At 41.6% G+C, this 22,281-nt stretch overlaps 1 protein-coding gene across 1 annotated transcript in view; it reads right to left on the bottom strand.

Moving 5' to 3' along the window:
* Window positions 1–22,281, bottom strand: part of BANK1 (B cell scaffold protein with ankyrin repeats 1) — a 530,319-nt gene that overhangs the window by 90,337 nt on the left and 417,701 nt on the right. Inside the window, exons 10-11 of the mRNA XM_082243568.1 lie at window positions 18,154–18,393; window positions 6,614–6,835 (exon numbers count right to left, since the gene is read on the bottom strand). Coding sequence (XP_082099694.1) covers window positions 6,614–6,835; window positions 18,154–18,393 — 462 coding nt within the window. The remainder of the gene's footprint in view (window positions 1–6,613; window positions 6,836–18,153; window positions 18,394–22,281) is intronic.

Below are 22,281 nucleotides of genomic sequence, written 5' to 3'. Positions count from 1 at the left end.
GCGGCGTGCGGCATGCAGCGGACATTTAATGCAAGCTCAGTACATATGTGTCTGCTTAATCTGGATTAAAAAAAAAAAAAATGTTTTTTCCTTTATATTTTATTGTGACATACAGCGTTTAGACACTGCTGTTCTAATCTGCTATTCAACAAGCACCAATTTTAGGGAAAAATATTTATTTTTCAGTTTTTCATTCATACTTTACTGTGACATACAGCGTTTATACACAGTGCTGTTCTAATCTGCTATTCAAAAATCGCTAATTTAAATGGAATTTTTTTTTTTCAGTTTTACCTTTATATGTTACTGTGAGATAAAGCCTGTAGACACTGCTGTGTTCTAATCTGCTATTCGAAAATCACCAATTTATTTTTATGTTTTTTATGTTTTTTTAAGTTATTTCCCTATCCACATTTGTTTGCACAGCACTTGCCATGCTCTTAACAAAATGTTGCTGCCATTTGCAGCCCTCTAGCCCTTTCCATGTTTTTTTTAGAGCCATTTTAGTGCTCAAAAGTTCGGGTCACCATTGACTTCAATGGGGTTTGGGATCGGGGTCAAGTTCGGGTTAAGTCCGGGTCACGAACCCAGACTTTTTTTTCAAGTTCGGGCCGGACCCGCCGAACCCGGACATCCAGGTGTTCTCTCCCCTCTAATTGTAACCTATTTCTTGTTGTGTTACATAGATGAAAGGAAAGAGGCGTTGAATTAGTTAATGTGGTTTAATATTGTAAAATAATCTTCTAGGCCACAGGTGTCAAACAGGCCATTTCATGGGGCCCTTGCACCTCTCCTGCAGCTTCGACACCCCCCTTGTCTCTGCGCCCACCTTGTCTCAGTAGTCAGCAGCAGAGAGGACAGAAATTTTTGCCAGATCCTGCACTCCTCTGTGCAGCTTCAGAAAGACTTATCCCCCCCCCTTCCCAGCAGTCCACAGAGAGGAGGGCAGAAATTCTCCTACAGATCCTGCACCTCTCTGTGCAGCCACAACACCCCCTTGCCTCTGCCTCCCCTGGTCTCAGCATTCAGCAGACTCTGGAAGCTGAACCCAGCCCTCCTCTGGTTCTCCACCAGACCCTGCACTTTCTTCTTCCCAGATCCACCCGCATCTTCTTCCTGGCAGCAGCACAAGGTAAAGGTAAGCTTAAACTTCGAGTTGCCAAGCGACAGCCAATAAACCTTAAGGATTTAGAGAAGTTCTGTAAAGAAGAGTGGACCAAATTCCCTCCTGAGATGTGTGCAAACCTGGTAACCAACTACAAGAAATGTCTTAGCTCTGTACTTGCTAGTAAGGGTTTCTCCACCAAGTTCTAAGTCATGTTTTGCTTGGGGATCAAATACTTATTTTACTCACTGAACTGCAACTCAATTTATAACATTTGTGTCATGTGTTTTTTCTGGATTTTTGGTTGATATTGTGTCTCTATCATTTAAAATACACCTATGATAAAAATTATAGACCCTTCATTTCCTTGTAAGTGGGCAAACTTACATTAGAGGATCAAATAAATGATTTTCCCTACTGTATAGAGGAGTGTGATTTTATTATTATTTATATATATATATATATATATATTTTTTTTTTTTTGTTTAGATCGCTGTGGTCTTTTGAGAATTTGAGAATTTTAAGAATATATGGTAATGAGTTCTGAAAAATTAGTGTACGAATTGTCACCATGTATATAATAAATGCTACTACCAGATAGTCCCTGTGAGACTCTGATATCAGGGCGGCCAGTGCCCTGGCTACTATGGTAACCGGACCTTATAAGAGAGTGTAACGTGAGGCCACTTACCAGCCTATACGTTTAAGAAGACTGATTAGCGCAATACGTGAGGTGGGCAGTGACTTAATCATGCTAGGCAGGGTGAGGCAGATCCACAAACACTGGGTTATACTCCTGAGTTTATACTGTATATTCACTTTTGAAATGTGAGTCTGATTCTTATTTAAATGAAATTTCTGCTATTTATATATGTCATCATACTGTGAAGCTCAGAATTGTGATTGCTGAAGTAGCAAAGGAGTGCCTGTATACCCTTTTAATGCATTTATGACCTCCCCTAACCAGTGAGGTCCATTGGAGCAGGTGAGAAGCCACTCAGAGGTGGGATGAAGGGCACTCAGGTGGATTATTGAACAATTTAATGGTGTGTGTATTTGCACAGTCACTGAAAGGTTGAATCTTTTGATGGACTTTAATAATGGACTATATACTAACTCATTTTATGGAATTTATTTTACACTTTTTTTTATTTGTCTATGAATTTTCACAAATTTTATGAACTTTTAGATTGTATTTACTAATTGATTAACATTTGCCTATTTACACAATCTACACACAGTTATTTAGTGAAAGATAGCGCTACACTGGGTAAGAGTTTTTGATTTTTGCATTTGTACAGATGGTTATGTGCATATAGTGTGAGCTTTCTTATATTTTATACACATATTGGTGCAGACATAACACATATATTGAGCACTCTTAGTGGTAGAGGTAAAGTACTAAGGTTTTAGATAAGCGCAGGAAGGGTTTTATATTTATATACAGTATGTTAAGTTAACGACACCCCAAAATCAGTTTGAAAAACGCAGCGTGGTTAACAGAATTGGATCGCATGGGTGTGAACACCTATGCGATTCGATTCTGGTGGCTAAAATCGCAGCCCAGAGTGTAATTTGCACAGGAATGCACTGCAATTCCTCTGCGAATTACATGCAGTGTCCCGCATTGCAGCAGTGTGAACCTGGCCGTATTGTCAAAGCCTAATTGCACAAGCTAAAGTTAGAAGCTGATTGGTTACTAAGCACAGCTGCACCAGATTCTGTGTGCACCAGTATTAGTAAATCTCCCCCATGTGTATCATGTAGTTTCTTCTTTAGGTCTCCTTAGAACAATTTTCCATCTCCGCTCTATGATCTGTAAATTGGCAGGATCATTTTCAACTGTTACATGTTTTGAGAGGTTTTACTTTCTGTATGAGTTTTTTGGATCGCTCTTCTTTAAAGTGGAGTTCCACCCATTTTTTAAATGTACTATCATCTACATGCCCATGCACATTTCAATTCTAAATGGCTATTTTTTTTTTCTAAATACTTAATTTGTAATCTGTTTATGTGGCACTTCCGGTCCGGGCGACTAGGCGATGTCAATACTGAAATCTTGCACGATTTCCAGACCGGAAATGACATGATCGAGAGGAATTAGGCACCATTTTCGAATAATTAAGGTTAATTAAGTGCTCCCACCCCTTTGATCTTGTTGTAAGCAGAGCTGTCTGTAACTTTGAAGCTCTGTTCTCCTGAGAGAAAAAAGAGATGAGATTAAAACAAGTTTAACTGCTTTACTATAATTTAATATGCTGGTTTTTGGACATTCTGTTGAGGTCATGATGATACAATTCTGAGAATATGGCTCTTGGTTCTTTCTAGAAGTAATACATCATATACAATATTGAAAACAGTACATGAGTATTTCTGCTGAGAGACAGACAGCTAAAGAAGAACATTTTAAGCACCCCCTCCAGTACATTATTAATATCAATACATTAATATTAATGTAATAATAGAGGAGAATAGGGGAAATGAAAAATGATGTATTAGATGCCAGGCATGCCTTTCATGTGTGGCATTGTGTAGATGGCAGAGTAAATTGTACCTATTTCTCCTCCTTACCTTCTATCTATGGAGGTGGCAAATGACGTGAGTGTTCCTTATTTACGTTTTTAAATGAAACTGAAAATGTGCATACAAGTGTGTGTTGCAGATAAACAATATTTAATCTGTTGGATTTTGGAGAGGTTCCCACATTCATTTAACTTCATCTTGACAGCTAATCTAAATAATACTCTTTTGACAACTGGCAGTGGTTTTAGAGAACTGCAAAAAAACAGCTGAGCGTATTTGTATGTATACAAGCTTAGATTCCTTCAGGATGGGAATCAAATCTGATGCTGATGTGTTACTGTCTGTTTTAATGTACAGACCAAGAAAGAGTTTATTTATTGGCAATGTGTAAAGAGAATCCAAGTTTATTCTTTTTTCTGCAAATGTAAATAATGATAAATGAGAGATCATAAAATAAGGGCTAAAGAAGTTCAGTTATTAGGTTTTATCATTATTTTATTTTTATTTAATTAACTTTATTTGAACAATAATTTTAATGCAGCGCAGAAAAAACTATAACGTCTGTTGTTTAAGATGAGAAGCTGATACAGCCATCAAGGACAATGTATACAGCCATACTCTTTTTTTTCATTCAGTTACTAGAGATTAAACTTTTTGAATATGTATGGGTTAGTGTGTGTAAAAGTGTTTTCTGGGATGGATACAAGTCTTAAGACTCGTACACACTACTAGTTTATTTTCGTTCAACTCAGCAGGGCTGAACAAAAAAAACTGACAGCTCAGGAGCGATATTCCCTGCTGTGCTATTGTGTTCTGACAGGGGAATGCCCCCTGCCAGAACACTCCAGTCGGTCATGTCTCTTCAAAGGCCGAATGGCTGGTTTCTGTTAGACCGACTCCAGAACACATGGGCTAAATGGCATCTGGTTTTTACTGAACCGACCGATGCTGCCCGACATTCGGCCCGTGTGTACTAGGCTTTAGACTTCAAGTTGTGTAAAAGATTAGGGGGTCACCACACTTTCAAAAATACATTTGCTAACATTTTGCAAGCTACAGGATTTAAATGGGCAGACACTGGATTTAGCACTTCATTTCATCAGGCCCACACCTACAAAGCCTTTGAATACTTCACCTTTTTTAATAACTTTTTGGTTAAGCACAAAGACTGATCTCTGTTTTCATCATGATTTTCATTTTTGTTTTGCTTGTGGAGCATTTGACTGTACTTGTAATGTGTTTACATCATACACTCTGATCTGATCTTCATTGCCAGACCCTGTGCTAAGGTCACTCGGCACTATCTCAGTACCATAGACTGGGGAGTGATGAAGCATTATCTTTCCAAGCCTCTGCATCTTTGCTAGGGCAGGCCTTTCCATGTATTGCTGGCAACTTTGACACCCATCAAGCTTAAGGGTAAACCCACCTGAATCAATGCCTTCCACTGGAAAAGGGTTTTTATGTCTCCTCTCCATGATATCAGTGCTCCAGATGGTCTCTGTGATTGGGGTACCAACCATGGAGGAGTCACTATTCAAAAAGCCACCATTCCCTAAGCTGGATGGAGTATTTTAGCAGGAAGTTGTTTGTTGTTGCTTGCTGTTTATACGCTGTCTTTTAGTGGTATTACGTAAGCTTAGCAGCCTACAAGGGGGCACATGGCAGAGTTCTGTGAAGTGATGATGAACCATCCTACCCCAGTTTGGATCAGTAGAGGTTTGCTAAATGTCAAAGAAGATCAAACTCTGAACCCAAACCCCATTGAAGTCAATAGAGCTGAATTTTCTGTGCTAGTAGGCAAGAGGGTGTAAAAAATAGCATGGGGATGGGAACATGTACATGTACATGGGAACCCTGGGGAACATGTACCAATTTAAAGGAAAAAGAATCCAATGTGTCTGGGAGCAGTGATTGACATGCCAATTACAAAGGAAAAGCTGGAAAATGACATCTCCCTTCCAGTCAACCCTAAATTATATGTTATGTATTGTTGGGCAACTTTGGAGGGGTCTGCGTGCTGTGTTTTTTTTTTTTTTAAGAAGACAACAGTTTAAATTGCCGGCAAGTTTTCTTTGCTGGCAATTAAAACTGTAATTTTTTTGTTTTGTAAATGCAGTTTTTGCTGTAGCAAAAGAATAAACAGCAAGAATGAAAAAAGAAAACTGCACAGAGTCCCCCTTAAAATACATAGCTGATCTTTTGAGTCTGGTATGGCTTTTAAGAGGGGTACCTAACACAAAAAAGAAAACAAAGAAAAAAAGTGTGAGGTCCCCATAAAAATTCATTTAAGACCCTTAATCTGAACATGCAGCCTGGCTTGCCAGGAAAGGGGGGATCCCCCCTCTTTGATCCATACCAGGCCACATGCCCTCATTGTGGGGGTGCCTTATCCTCACAACCCTTGCCCAGGGGTTTTGGGTGTCTGCAAGCAGCTCTTTTTTAATAATAAGGGTACCACACCATCCCTGTGAATGGGTATGGGGTAAATATTACCCCTACTAATTTACAAAAATAAAGATGAAACCTAACAATAAAGACACTCAAATGTTTCACAAGGACTTTAATAAAAAAAAAAATCCCAAAAAACTTTCCTTATTGTCGATTACAATGCCCGTGTGGCCATATTTAGTCAATGATGTAAGACTTCATTCCCCGCCCATTTGCGTACATGGCCAAGGAATGGGCTGGGTGACGTCAGTGCAGGGTAAAGAAGCCTGTTTTCTTAGCAATCATTGATAGCCAGAAGCTATCATGTTCCTCATCGTTCAACACCCTAAATGTTTGGTGTTCAAACAGGCAGAGTTTGGTCCGTGTTCGAACTGAACACTAAACTCATCCCTAGTCCTGTGTACAGTCCCTAATGCTTGCGGTCTAATGGGCTAATAAGCTGATGTATATAATCATATATTATATATGCACCACATAAATATAAATAACAAGGACAAATGTTGTTATTAAATATAACAAGACTTTTTGGCTCACCATGAACGCTGTAAGTGGTTTTCTGTGGAACGGTTGAATTATGCATATTGATGGACTGTTGTCCTCTTTGTATATCTTTAGTATTGGTTTCAAATACAATGTACACATCATCCTCAATGGAGGCAATTAACAATGGTTCCTCATCACACTCATTGCCTTGTTCTTCATCCAGATGTTCAGTCGGTCCTTGGTATGTCATACTTTCTTTATCAGCCTCTTCTTCTGTCATACAAAATTTTAAAACATTTTTTACTACTGATCATCACTTTTGTAACCTAAATAGATTACAAATGTTGCAGGTATAAAATGTGTTTCACATCTACATTTTTTCGAGCATGATAATTAAAAATTTCTAAAAAATATGTTAACATAATACAATTTTTGTATATAATGCAATTTATTAAAATCAGAAAGAATCCATTAGGCTGTAAAATCAACTGGGGGAAATGACCCCAAAAGGAGCTGCTGGAGATTTAACACTTTCTTTTGCTATCCCTACTGTTAACTTGCCCTGCATTTGCACATAAACACTCACACCCCACTGACAGCGACAGACAGACAGACAGACAGACTGACTGACAGACAGACATCAGATCCTTTAATCCTTTTCTTGCTATTTATTGGCTCAAACATCTTAGAGAAAACTACCATTAATCCCAGAAATCTTATGCAGAATCACAAAGATGAACTCCCGGACTATATAGTCTAAGTTTGGAAGTGGAAATTTAGAAATATTTCTTGAGGGGGAAACACCTTATCCGGAGGTGTATCTAGGATATGGCCCAACTACTCCAACTGATGTGCTAGTTCCAGTGTTGACTTCTGAAGGTTTGGGATTCAACTGAACATTTTTGATGACGGTCTGCATCACATTGTTGGTCAGTATTTTAGCTGGCTGTTCCATCAAAAGTCTAGGTATCCCACAGTATAATACCCTGAAGTACTGTAAAGCTAACATTGGTGCCAATACCTTGGTGAACACTTGGGGGTGCAGAAGACAAAATGGAATTCAACTAAAAGTGTTAAGTGGCCAGAACAAAATGGAGATAGCATGGATCTGGTATATAAACCGGGACATGCAAGTAAGCATGCTTCAGGTCCACAGGGGCTAGACGCTTTCTCTGGTGGATAGAGGTTATGACTAGCTATTCATAAGCACCAATTAAGGGGGCATTTATTTTTCAGTTTTTAATTCATACATTACAGTGCGATACACCCATTGCATACTGTTATATTGCGCCTTGCAATAAAAAAAAAATTTAGGGGCAAAAAAAGTTGATTGCGGCACTGTTCTCATATGTTACAGTGAGATACACCCATTGCATACTGTTGTATTGCACCTTGCAATAAAAAAAACTATTTAGGGGACAAAAGAGTTGATTGCGGCCCTATCCGCATATGTTACAGTGAGATACACCCATTGCATACTGTTGTATTACGCCTTGCAATAAAAAAAAAACATTTAGGGGCAAAAAAAGTTGATTGCGGCCCTGTCCTCATATGTTACAGTGAGATACACCCATTGCATACTGTTGTATTGCACCTTGTAATAAAAAAAACATTTAGGGGCAAAAAAAGTTGTTTGCGGCCCTGTCCGCATATGTTACAGTGAGATACACCCATTGCATACTGTTGTATTGCGCCTTGCTATAAAAAAAAACCATTTAGGGGACAGAAAGATATTAAATTGCGGCTTAGTCTGTATCTGTACGTGTGATATACACCCATTGTATACTGTTGGTCTAGTCCGCTATTCAATAAACACCCATTTAGGGAAAAAATATTACATTGCGGCTTAGTCTGCATATTTTACTGTGAGATACACACGTTGGATACTGTTGTTCTATTCCGCTATTCAATAAACACCCATTTAGGGAAAAAAGATTACATTGCGGCCTAGCCTGCATATGTTACAGCGCAACAAGGCACACAGGTCTCGCAGGGAGGCCCAGTTACTGGTGGTGAAGTGGTGCTGTTCCGCAGAGCGACTCATGAGTGCATGCTTCAGCTGAAACTCCACTATGGCCTGCTGCTGCTCGCACAGTCTGGCCAGCATGTTCAAGGTGGAGTTCCACCTTGTGGGCACGTCACATAGGAGGCAGTGAGCGGAAAAGCCGAAATTACGCTGCAGTGCTGACAGGCGAGTAGCAGCAGGGTCAGAACGCCGAAAGTGCACACAGACAGCCCGCACTTTCTGCAGCAGCTCTGACATATCTGGGTAAGGAACCTCTGCACCACCAAATTCAGCACATGCGCCAGGCAAGGGATGTGTGTCAAACCGGCTAGGCCCAGAGCTGCTACGAGATTTCGCGCGTTATCGCACACCACCAGGCCGGGCTTGAGGCTCACTGGCACCAACCACTCATCGGTCTGCTGTTCAATGCCCCTCCACAACTCCTGCGCGGTGTGTGGTTTTTCCCCCAAAACAGGCAAGTTTTAAAACTGCCTGCTGTCCTTTACCCCTGGCTGTGCTGAAGTTGGTGGTGAAGGTGTTACGCTGACCGGATGAGGAGGCGGCGGAGGATGAGGAAGCGGAATAGGAGGAGTTAGGAACAGGAGACAAACTGAAGCGCACTGCAATCCTCGGTGGTGGAAGGACATGTGCCAAACTGCCATCCGCTTCAGGCCCAGCTGCCACTGCATTTACCCAGTGTGCTGTTATGGAGATATAACGTCCCTGACCGTGCTTACTGGTCCACGTATCCGTAGTTAGGTGGACCTTGCCACAGATGGCGTTGCGCAGTGCACACCTGATTTTGTCACCCACTTGGTTGTGCAGGGAAGGGATGGCTTGCCTGGAAAAATAGTGGTGGCTGGGCACGACGTACTGTGGGACAGCCACCGCCATAAAACTCAGCGTCTCCAGCAGACGGAATGACAGCATTTCAAAGGCCAGGAATTTTGAAATGCTGGCATTAAGGGCCAGGGTTCGCGGGTGAGTAGGGGGGTACTTCCTCTTCCGCTCCAGGGAGATAGAAAGCTGAACGCTTCCATGGGACATTGTGGAGATGGTTGTTGGTGACCCAGGTGGTGGTGTTGCTGGCAGATCCTCTGTTTGCGGGGTGGCAGGTGTCGGTCTCACTACAGAGGTGGATGAAGAGGCCGAGACTGCAGCAGCAGAAGAGGAAGCAGGGGGAGCCAGAGACCTTTCTTGGTTTTTGAGGTGTTTTTGAGGTGTGCACTCCATTGCAGCTCGTGCTTTGCACTTAGATGTCTGGTCATGCAGGTTGTGCTCAGGTTGAGAAGGTTTATGCCTCACTTCAGGCTCTGATTGCACAGCGTGCAAACCACTCGTGTCTGGTCATCAGCACATTGCCTGAAGAACTGCCACGCTAGTGAACTCCTGTGAGCTGGCTTTGGTGTGCTCGGTCCCTTGCTGAATTGGGCAGTAGCAGGCGTAGTGTCTAGGGCACGGCCGCTCTGCTTTTACACCCTGCTCCCTCTTCTGCTGTGCTGGTGGCTCTGTGCGACCACCCCCTCTTCCTCCAAACTACTCAGGTCACCTGCATGACGTTCATTCCATGTGGGGTCGAGGACCTCATCGTCCTCCACATCATCTTCCACACAGTCTTCACCCCTGCAACCTTTGTCGGTCTCGGAATTCCGCAGCAGTTGGCACCTGTGTTTCGTCATTATCTGAGACGTGTTGCAATGGTCCTCCCATGTACTCATCTTGAGACATAAGTGGTTAGGCATCCGTGCACTCAATCTCTTCCACTTCTGGGGCAGGGCTAGGTGAATGGCCCTGGGAAACCATGCTAACAGAGTCATCAAAAAGAAAAAGAGACTGCTGCATGACTTGGGGCTGAGACTGCTTGGCTGATTTGCAAGGGGGTGAGGTGAAAGATTGATGGACATCGACTGCAGGTGCCAACTCTGACCTTTCAGCAGAAGACTGGGTGGGAGACAATGTGAAGGAACTGGAGGCACTGTCAGCAACCCAATCTACTATCTATCGCCTGTACTTGTTCTGGCCTCAACATTTGTAGAGGCGCATTAGGCCCTGCCAAATACTGCTGTAAGGTTCTGTCGCCTACTCCCAGCTGAGAAAGGTGTTTCACTTGTGCGTGTAGCTGCCACAGATCGACCACGTCCTCTCCTTGCAACAGGAGCTCCACCAGCAGCACCACCACCCAGCACTAACATGGTGGAGCAGTATGTGTGTACACGGCTAGACGTACTGAATGACGGGTCTGCCCCCTTCAACTTCTGGGTCTCCAAATTGGGCACATGGCCTGAGCTTGCCCTTTATGCCTTGGAGGTGCTGGCCTGCCCTGCAGCCAGTGTATTATCTGGCTGGGGGCGTTATCACAGACAAGCGCAGCCGCCCGTCCAAAGCCAATGTGGACAAGCTCACGTTCATTAAAATGAACCAGGCATGGATCCCACAGGACTTGTCCGTACCTTGTGCAGAATAGACATGTATACCGTCCTTACCCAGCCATTGTTGTATTTTTGATCTTTCTCACTCTTTTTGGGGTGTACCCTAATTTAAAAAGAAATAAAATTAAAAACAAAAACCAGTGTTGGCTACCTCGTCCTCCTCCACCGCCGCTTTCACCTACACCGCCACATCCACCGCCACCTCAACCTCCTACTCCATATGGGCCTCATCCTCCACCACTGCTGCCGCTTCCACCTACACCGCCATATCCTCCACCACCTCAACCTCTTACTCCATATGGGCCTCGTCCTCCTCCTACATCATTCAAGATGATTATTTTTTATTTTTCTGTTTTTTATGTTTTTTCAAGGTATTTCCCTATCCACAATTGTTTGCAGAGCACTTGCCATGCTCTTAAGATGATTTTGCTTCTATTTGCAGCCCTCTAGCCCTTTCCATGTTTGTTTTAGAGGCATTTTAGTGCTCAAAAGTTCGGGTCTCTATTGACTTCAATGGGGTTCGGGATCGGGACAAAGTTCGGGTTAAGTCTGGGTCACGAACCCGGACTTTTTTTTCAAGTTCGGTCGAACCCGCCGAACCCGAACATCCAGGTGCTCGCTCAACTCTTGTTATGACAGATTTAGTGGATTCTGTTAGATAATAAGTTTATGTGAAACCTCCATCAACTAATAATATTATAATTAGAAATATACTTCAGTTAGATGGAAATATATTTAAAGTAGTGAGTGTCTTGTTGGTGTTACTGTAATTAGCTCCACTTGAAAGATTGACCTTTTGTTTTCCCTTCTCACATCTCACTTGTAAACAGCAGCCTTCTTTGAATCATCCAATCAGGGTGTTTGCTAGGTACAGTGACAAATTAGGACATAGAAATGAGCTTCGAGTTACGTTCGACTCGAACATCAGGCGTTTGTGTGCTCGTCAATGAGCGCCCCATAATGCACTGCGCTGGTGCAGTGAATAAATTACTGATTGTCTGATGATTGGCCAAAGCATGCACATGACCTATATGCTTTGGCCAATCACAGCACAATGTCTGTGAATGGCCAAAGGCAGAGGACCCCACAGTGTTTTTTTCATGTTTTTTTTGTCTGCATTGCTGGGAGCCGACAATACATTACAGCCGAGAGCAAGTTTAAATTACATTTTTTCCTTTGGAAATGTCAGCATTGCTGCAGCAGGCTACATACTTCGCACAAATGTACCACTTCACAGGCACATTAAGGGAGCCCCCCAGGCATGGAATTTTTCATTTTTATTGTTTCACTTTAAGCATCAATAAAATCACTGCTCCTGTAAAAACAATCATTTTTTAAAAAAATTTTTTTGCATTGGTACATGTCCCCCAGGGCAGTACCCGTACCCACATACAATTTTTTTGGGCAATAACTTGCACTTAAGCCTTTAAAATGAGGACTTTTGATTTACCATGCTTGAGTCCCATAGACTTCAATGAAATTTGAATGTTCTAACAAACTTTTCCCCTGTTCACGGTGTTCTGTTGCGAACCGAACCAGAAGGTGTTTGGCTCATCACTATTAGGGAGCATAATATTAGCCACAGTACAGAAAGGAGGGGGTAAGACAATGCTTTATCACCAAGCTGTGGGCTTTCTTTATGTTGGGACACACCCCAGTCCCCATGACCAGACCTAAAGTGGAGAGTTAAACTAACTTTATACTTGCATCGTACATTGTATTGTAAATATGTTTTTTGTGGGTAATTTGTAAATATCAAATATAAGGGGACTTATACTGTATATTGTGTTGTAAATACTGTCTAGTGTGTACTTTGTATAAATTATGTAACCCTATCAAAAATGTGTATTGCGGATGGAACTACCACTTTTGTGTAAGAACTCATATAACTGGCTGTGTAAATACTCCGACAATGATTGAGGTGTATGCACATGTACACATAAACTAGTCAACAATTCCATGCAGAATTTGTGGATACAAATGAAGTACTTTAAAGTCTTCAGGAACAAGAAGTAGGAAATGCCCTTCTTTTGTTTTTTGGAACAGTGAAATGTTTTGAGTAAAAACCTTGAAGCATTTCCACTACTAGCACAATGTCAATAACTCCTTAGTTCAAAAGGTCTACAAGAATGGGGTCTGCTAACCTGAGAAAACAAGACACAAACATGTTTGGTAACATAAAGCAGGGCTAAGGTAGAGATTGAAACTCTAGCTTGTAGCCTCTGGAAACCACATCTCTTATCCAGGCATCCAAGATGCTTTCTGACGAGGTATACAAAATTGCCAACAGTGTGGGTGTCCCTTCCTGCTAGTCACAGTCGCAGTCTTGGAGGATTTAGGGGTCCACGGTTTGCTATTGCACGGTTCCCCTCCCTTAGGCATGGCTTTGGAGTGTAAAATCTGAGAGAATAAAAAATTACTCATTTTGGCTTCAGAGATGGGAGTATATTTGCCAGTTTGAGGCTTCGACTTTGTCAGCTGGGGTAAATGAGAACTCCTTCCAGAATAAGAAGTTGTTTAGTGAAGCAACAAAGAGATGTTCACCATCAAAAAGTATGTGCAGCAAGCATTTTTAACATTGCTGTTCTGCAGACTAACATTTTAGCCAAGGGTATCTCCTATTATTGACAGACAGTAGACTCATCTGGGAAGGATAATATAGCACCAACTAAGACATCAATGCAAAATTGCAGGATTAATGTAAAAACTCTAAGTACGTAACTCTACAACTACCAACCTTAGACTGGGCCACACCAGAGGCTGTATCATTGTTCTGGACCTGTAAAACCTGCTGTGACTAACTTACAGATTAGGTCTGGAAAGCACCACAGGCAGACCCTGAAGAACACATTCCAGGCAGTACTTATATCTTCAGATCAGTCTGGTCCAGATACATCTTACAAATTGTATAATGCTAACTGTCCTATGTCCCATATTGAAAGTTAAAGAAAATGGTAATTCCCATATTAAACAGCTGATGCCAGGACATTTGTTCCTGTTGGGACATTTCCTCCCACTTCCTGCTCTCTATGAGAACTCCAAATTGTAATGATTTACCCTTTCTGTCTCTGTGTCAATGGTCACCAGGACTAATAGAGGATAACATTTCCCAGTGGGGCAGAGACAATTTATTCATTGCTTTATACTTCCCAGGATAAGAGTTCTGTTAGACTAGAGTTAGGGACCACATTTTGGAGTGGTACCCTGGTACAATAGAGTGGTGCCTCATATATTTGCAAAGCAATGCAACAAAAACTCTGCTTTTAAAGCAAATTGTTAAAACAGTTTATACTTTGTTTTTATTGACCAACTGGTAAATATGTTCTGTATTTGTATTTCTGTATTTGTTTTGGTTCTCCAGCTTTTTTGCTGGTGTGTGTTATAGATGCTAGGTAAGTGATTTGAAGGCTTCACAGCAAATAAGTAAATAATTGGAGAACTGACTTGATTGTACCATATTTGCTAGACATGGCAATAAATATCCATATGCAATATCTTTAATATGGCCCCTTTGGGCCTCAACGAAGATCCAGAAATTCATAATATAGTCAGGTAATGAAGAGTATGCCCCTTTTTAACCTATCTTTGTGAGTGGAACCCCTCCCCCCGAGTGAGTGCAAGTTCCCTTCCTCTTCCTGTTACTCGTACCGATCAAGAGTGCCCCCTACCTCTCTGACATTTCTCCTCTCATTTATGTATCATCGAAGTGGGTCTTCCACAGATGTGTATGTCTTAACCTCTCTGTTTATAGGCACTAGCCCTAAACCCAAAGTTTTCCCAACTGCACCATTTGGGCATGGGGTTGCCACATAGTAGGGTAATTTATATATATATATATATATATATATATATATATATATATATATATATATATATATATATATATATATATACAGTACATAATACATATATATATATATATATATATATATATATATATATATATATATATATATATATATATATATATATATTGTGACAGGAAGTCAGGTAAATCTGTGGATGTAGGCACAGACAGGAGATACATTTACACCTGATTTAGAAAGTTCACCAATTACTATAGGGTGTTGGCTGCAGAGATAGCCAGCAGGAAGTTGAAGACCATTCAGCTGTTCAGAATGAGAAAACGAAGGCCTCTATAATTTGTCCAGAGGAAGTCTAAGGATTGCTGCCTCCTGCCGCCGTGTGGGCTGGGAGAGGAGGACAGTCAGATGTGTGCCCCCTGAAAGCTGTGTGAGCATGGGGAAGACCTCCTGAAGTGATGTGAAGCTGAGGAGGGTAACAAGTGTGAAGACTACTCGAAGTGAGGTCTTGGATCGTTTCTAGGTGAAAAGAAACCAATGGACATTTCCTGTGTGAAGGGGAAATTAATTAAGACTGAAGACTACTCAAGGTGAGGTCTTGAACTATTTCTATGTGGAAGAAATAAATGAACTGTTTGCTATGTGAAGAGCCAAGCAAAGGAATGGTTGCTATGTGAAGAGACAAACAAAGGGACAGGTTCAATGGACATTTGGTGTGTGAAGAGATAAAACATGGACTATTGAGAGTCTGCTGTATGATCAGCCAAGTCTGCCCAACAGTAGGTTGGGGACAGACTTCATTAGATAGGTTCCTGTGTGTGGAAGGTAGCCGCCCACAGTGGCAAGGATTTATTTTATGTTTTATTTTTATTTTGGATGTTTTTGCTGCATGCACTTGTTTGAAGAAAATTGCAAGAATAAAACTTTACACTGTTGTTTTCAACCACTTCTCGGCTATCTCCCTGTGTAACGAACCCCCCCAAGGGGTCATCCACGCCTACCACCGAGCAAATCAAACCCACAATATATATATATAGTCCCCTTTTTGGAAAAATTCTGGTCCTTTTTGAATAACATACAATGCCAATATAGGATTTTTTTTTTCTTTTCCCCCTTCAATTGACACGGAAATCCTGAGCATAAATATCCCCTTTCCCTCTGTTTTTTTTTTCTGTGCTTGCTCCTGATTCTATATATAAGCACCATCAGTTTATGCAGCAATCTGCATGTATTTTGTGCATTCACAACAGTCCCTGTCCTCAGGGACCTGGCAGTCTGGGGTCTCTTGCTAACATTTATGCATGCATATGCTGGGGCTAGTTTGGACAGGATCCAGTTGACCTACCAGCATATCTTTGGAGTGTTGGAGGGTACTAGAGTGCCCAGAGGAGACCCACATGGGCACGGTGAGAGCATGCAAGCTCCAGGCAGGTAGTGTCATGGTTGGGATTGGAACCGAGGACCCTTTTGCTGCCGGGTGAAAGTGCTAACCACTACCTATGATAAGGCTTACCTAGAGGTACTGTAAATATCTCCTAAACATGTACCGTTTAGGAGATATTTACCTTACATGCAGCCAGTGACGTCACTGGCACATGCGCTCCGAAGGAACGGCTGCTCGTGTCGTTCCTTCAGAGTCCCGTGCCGTGACCGTCGGCTCCCGCGCGCGCGCGGGAGTGACGTCACCGTGACTCCGGCCAATCAGATGGCCGAATGCCGCGATCCCGGAAGACGGGCGACTGGACATGTCGCCCGTCATAGAGGTTAGCGGGCGGCACGGTGGGAGCTCGTTCTAAGGTAAGTATTTCATAATGAGCTAGTATGCGATGCATACTAGCTCATTATGTGTTTCTCTTACAGGGTGAAGAAAAAAAAAATATGTGGGTTTACAACCTCTTTAATCTGAAGCTCTTTTTATGTTGGTAAGGCTGTAAACACAAGGTGAGAGCCATGTCGCCCTGGTTCCTATTTAAAAAGTACTAATTTCACTCCGCTGAACCCATGTGACATCTGCATTTCACTCTTTGTTTTCTCGAGAATATGAAACTTTGACCTCTACATTTTAGTCTTCATCAAGATGGGGGTGGACCATAGAGGGGAAATGACATGCATAGCAGCAAGAAGTGCTCGCTTGAACGTATTTCCGGCCCCACTTCTGTGTTTTTCGGTAAGGCATGTGTTCCACACAGCAAAACCACGCTGTGTTAATCCGGCAAACACCCCAGCAACTCCCACACTCAGATCTCACAGCAAATGAGTGATCCACATTCTTTCCCCCCTATTGGGCCACTTGCATCGTTGTGGTAAGTGCACAGACAGTGATACTATGTTCACAAGACAGATAACATCTCTGGATCCCCTATCACTTTGCTATTTAATGATGCAGTCACTCATTACTAGCGTTTGGAGTGTAGTACAGATGTTATGGTTTTGACCGTTGGGAGACCTGTGTCATAATGCAGCATGTGCATTTGTCATTCATCTGGTAGCTGCACATCTGCCTTGTGTGTGTGTTTTTGCATTTTTGTGGTGCTCATTTGCAACAGGAAGACTCTGCTGTTCTAAAGCTCAGATTATGTATTTGTTTCTCCAGCCACCTGCTGGGCACATCTCCCCAGGGATTAGCTGAGACACAATAATTATTCAGGCTGCCCATTTGACTTTCCCTTCCACTATGTTCCAGAAGCCTCTAGAATGGAGGAGGAAACAATCAAACCCACAGCCTGTGAGATGCAGAACAGCACAAAGCAATTATTGATTACAGATGATTACAGTGAATGCAAAAATAACTAACTTTACCTAACATTCTAGCAACCTATCTAGGAGGGTGCTACATCTGAATCTGTTTTCAGAACTGCACATACTCATGACAGATACACGGTAAGGTGTATATGAGTCTATTGTAGAATTGCAATGTGTAAATGTAGAAGTAACTGTGTTATATATTAGACAATGTCTGACATACAATTTACCACCCTGAGATTTTTTTGTACCAAAAAGTTTAAAATGTACCTGCCAGGGGTAAAGGGCTTGTAAAGAGAGAGCATCTCCATTCCATTAATCCTTAAATTACATTATTTTTTTTCAAACCTCCCTGCCAACATGGTAGCAGATAGAAGTTAAGAGGAGCCAGGAGTGCAAGTGAGCTTCCAGAGCCCCCCCCCCCAAAGAGACAATCATCTTTAACAAGAATATGACTTAAGGAGGGGGGGGGGGGATTTAGCAAAGAATGCGCTTTTTTTTAGAGAGCTATAATTTTTCAGGTATTCTACTTGATACAATTTTCCTGGTCAATGCTCCTTTAAAAAGAACACATGTAGAGTTCAAATGAAAGCACACATGAACAAACAGTACCTTGTGAAGTGTAAAACTGCGGTGGTGGACTATCCCCTAGAAGAAGAGAAGTAGTGGCAGAGCTGTAGTCTGCATGTACAGGCAAATTCTCAAAGCCAGAATGAGTTGGCAGAGGAACATATAAATTTCCATGACTAGATCCTAAACACTGCTCATGCTCCGTCTTTTTCAAACTTTCCTCATCTTCATTGTTGTATTTGCTCACATCCCCACAGAGCCATTTCTCATCGAGACCTTCATCTGAAATATTATAAAGAAACAGTTTTTCAATGTACCAGGTGCAAATATAAACTGAATATAGGTAATTTAAGGAAGGGCAGTGCTAAATGTACTTTCTTATAATGCTTATTCCTACATGCCATCATACTGTTAGGGAAAACAGTGTGGTTGATTAACTAAAGGCAAGTAAGCTGTTCACCTTGCAAGGGAAGTTGGAGATTGCAAGGGGATTTTCCCCCGAGCTTCATGAATGTTGTGAAATTTCACTTCGCAAAGAATACCAAATCAGGTGCAAGGAAAATAAAAATAACACTTCACCACATTCCCTAATTTCTGGGGGATATTCCCTTGCAAAGTGAACAATCTATTTGCCTTTAGTAAATTAACCCCTGTGAATCAAAGTATAAACAGTGCAGGGTCTGGTTTAGAAGAACTTGGACAGAGAAGACAGAAGCAAATATCAACAGTTGCCCTTAGGTGCCTCTAGGAACCAATCACCAAGTGATTGTAAAGGCTCTTATTTTTATGTAATAAAGTGCTGTGAAAGGGGATTGCACAGAGCGGCCTGAACCTCCTCTTCTGGGTCCCCCTGCTGGCACTGTCTGCTCCTCCTCTTTTCTGAGTGCACTCATAGCAAGCCACTTGCTGTGGGGGCGCTCATGTAGGTGACCTCCTGAGCTGGGCTGTGTGCATCCATAAACATGTACAGCGCAGCTCCGCCTCGCCCCCCTCCTCCCACTACCACCTTACATGATTTGATTGACAGCAGCAAGAGACAATGGTTTAGGGCATGCCAGTAAAAAAGATGGCCCTTCTGGATGGACGTCTGTGCATCTTCACAGGCTAATCCACATTCCTTCTCATGGACATAGAAATAGGATACATGCTAATGTGCATGCACGCATGGGCATACCCATGTGGTAAAAAATTGGCTATTTAACCTGAGCTAGTGTTTAGGTTCAGTGCTGCTTGGTCTTCAGCCCTCTGTGTGACCTGAGACCCTGTGTTCCTGTATTCTGACTTTAGTTACTGTTTGCTCCCTGAACTCCGCATGTACCGACCTCGGCTTGTCTTCTAACCACCGCTTTTGCCTGCTTTATTTGCTACTGCTCCACTGATCAGCTCCTGACCCAGCTTGTTCCCTGACCATACACTTGCCTGTGCCTCTGTACCTGATATATTCTGTCAGTGTATGACCCGGCCTGCCTGTCTCTGCTATTCCTCCTGTTGACACTGGTTCCTGCCGACTATCCAGCTGTGCCTGCTTGTCTACTTTCTGCTGCCAGTATATGCTGGCAGCAAATACGAGTCCACTTCAGTCTGCTGCCCACTAGCTGACACTCAGGTGGCCTGCTTCACTAATGACCACCGACAACTACCCCTGCCTGGCGTGGACACCTGTTCTGCTGTTAGCAAGACATACAGGCACTTGCGCCACTCTGCACTCCTGCGCCTCCTGTTTACACTATCAGGGTTCTCGATTCAAAGACATAAGAGAGGCTCATTATATCAGGCTCTGCTACCGGGTACATAATACAATTGCTCCCACTGCTATCAACCTTTCCCATGAGAAGAGGAAGAGAGATCCCCGCTGATTGGCTCAGTGCTGGATCAAGAAAGAATATTTATTACCCTAACCCAGGGAATGCATTAGGGTAAAAACGTCTTGAATTTAGAACCACTTTAGGTAACAGCTCTAACCTTTACTCCAATTTTCTTTTTTCTAAATGTTCTAAATAAATTCCATGTCTCTACATATAAGCAACTTTAGTTGTTTAAGGATTTCTGCACTGAGAGGTGAATACAATAAAACTGTGGACCTTGCCCCGGCACTGCCCCATAAACCTAAAATTGTTAGCTGCATAATTTAATAACATGTCTATGGGTATCTTAAGGAAGACATCCAAGCAACATTTACATTCAATTATTATTTTGGCAAATTCTGAAGCTTTTATGTACTGCTACCCTTTAGGGCTGCATAGTTGTATTTCTGAGTATATGCATTTAGATTTGTCCAGTACACAGAGAATAATGCAATTCATGAATCATAAATTTATGGATTCTGTAATTCTCTGCAGACTAGACTACTCTGCATACAAATATAACTAAGAATCAAGGCAATCTGTATTGAATCTATGTTGATCCAATCCAGCTCACTGGCCTCTGTCTATACATTTCTATGATATAACTTTACCTAATACAAATGGCAAACATAGGTGTTTTCAATGTCTCACATTCATAAAGCCTACATTATTTATGTTATTTATAAGGTAGCCAACTGTAAAGAAAAATTTAGAGACATATCTTATTACTGCACATTGTATACAATGCACAAGCCCTTTTTATCTGAGGAAGTCCAAATAGAATAAAACATTTTTTTTTTTTTTACATAGAGAGAGATTCTATTCAAGGAAAGATAAGTTAGAATCACTTAAAAAATGTTTATTTAACTCAAAGTATGTGTAATGTGATAAAGCATTACAGTATTTTATCACTGTGTATATATTTTTAAAATGGTTTTCCAATGCATTAAAAGTTCACTGAAATTCTACCAAGCATATCTCTTGCCATCAGGCATTTCCACGTTATTTATTCATGTACAGTCACCACTTTTGACACCTGCATTTTTAAATGTGTAGGGAGTGAAAGAGCGATTGATTGAAATCTCCTATTAAGAAGAACCAGTTTTCTAGGTTTCTGATCAAACTGATGCACACGGTTGTTTGGCTGTAGGAAAAGACTGACTACTATGAAAAAAACATTTGATTTATTATGCATTGTCAGACTTCCATCTAGCTATTAAACTATGAATAAAAAACACTAGACAAATGCTAGCTTTGATTCGTATGTTTTTTTAAGATTCTGGGTTATAAACAAACTGTTTTAAGTTGGTAAAAACCACAAACTCTTTCATGTCTTCTATGTGTTAATACCTGGACAAGCCTATAGGTCACCCAAGTTACAATCGTATAACCTAAGATGTGGTTGGAGGTGTGTATTTGCTCTGACTTTCCATACATATACATTTTGATGGGCTCTGGGGAAGCTCTGGGGTTTAAGAGTTAAACTACAGATATGCTCTGTATCTCAGGGGTCTTCAGAATTATGGATAATAGGTTTTATGTGGTTTTAAATTTGACTAAAGCTTACTGTTTTAAAGCAGAACTGAAGGCAAAACTTGTTTTTGTTTATTTTGGATAGGGCAGGGGGAGCTTATAACCCCTGTCAATTTTTTTTTTTGTCATCTGTGTCCCATTGCGGAGATTTCCCATCACTTCCTGTCCCATAGCCAAACAGGAAATGAGGGGAAATCCCTGCAAATAAAAGGAATTCTTTGGGGACCCCAGGTCACTAGAACAAGGGTCTTCATTGGAAGATCTCCCCTCTATAACTTTTCTGGGGACAACCCAAAATTTTGGTATTTTCTTTTACTTTCACGGTCAGCCTAGGTTTGGCACCGCATCTAAATCACAACCCGTCCATGTGAACCGATTGCGAAGTGTATGTTAATGATACCCCGAAATTGGTTTGCAAAATGCAGCGCAATGTGCAGAATCGGATCGCATGGGTGTTCACACAAAAAAAAAAGTCTTGCACTAGTTTGGTGCAAATGCGGTGCAATTTGAGCCATACAAATCCATTGCTCAAATTGCACCCCAGAGACAACACATATTTTGCACAGGAATATGCTGCAATTCCTGTGCAAATTACATGCGGTGTCTGCACCACGGCAGTGTGAACTCAATGGTAAACAGGATAAATAGAGAGGGGGCACATACAGCAATAAAAACTGACAGGTGTTCTAATCCCTCTCCACTTTATCAAAAACTAAAAAAAAAAAGTTTTGCCTTTAGTTATACTGTAATGTCTTTTAATTTATTTTTGTTTGAGCCATCAAACCTGCCAATC

The sequence above is a fragment of the Pelophylax lessonae genome (assembly GCF_965119305.1).
Source record: "Pelophylax lessonae genome assembly, chromosome: 1".
Taxonomy (NCBI): Eukaryota; Metazoa; Chordata; class Amphibia; order Anura; family Ranidae; genus Pelophylax; species Pelophylax lessonae.
This window is presented reverse-complemented; position numbering and strand designations above follow the sequence as displayed.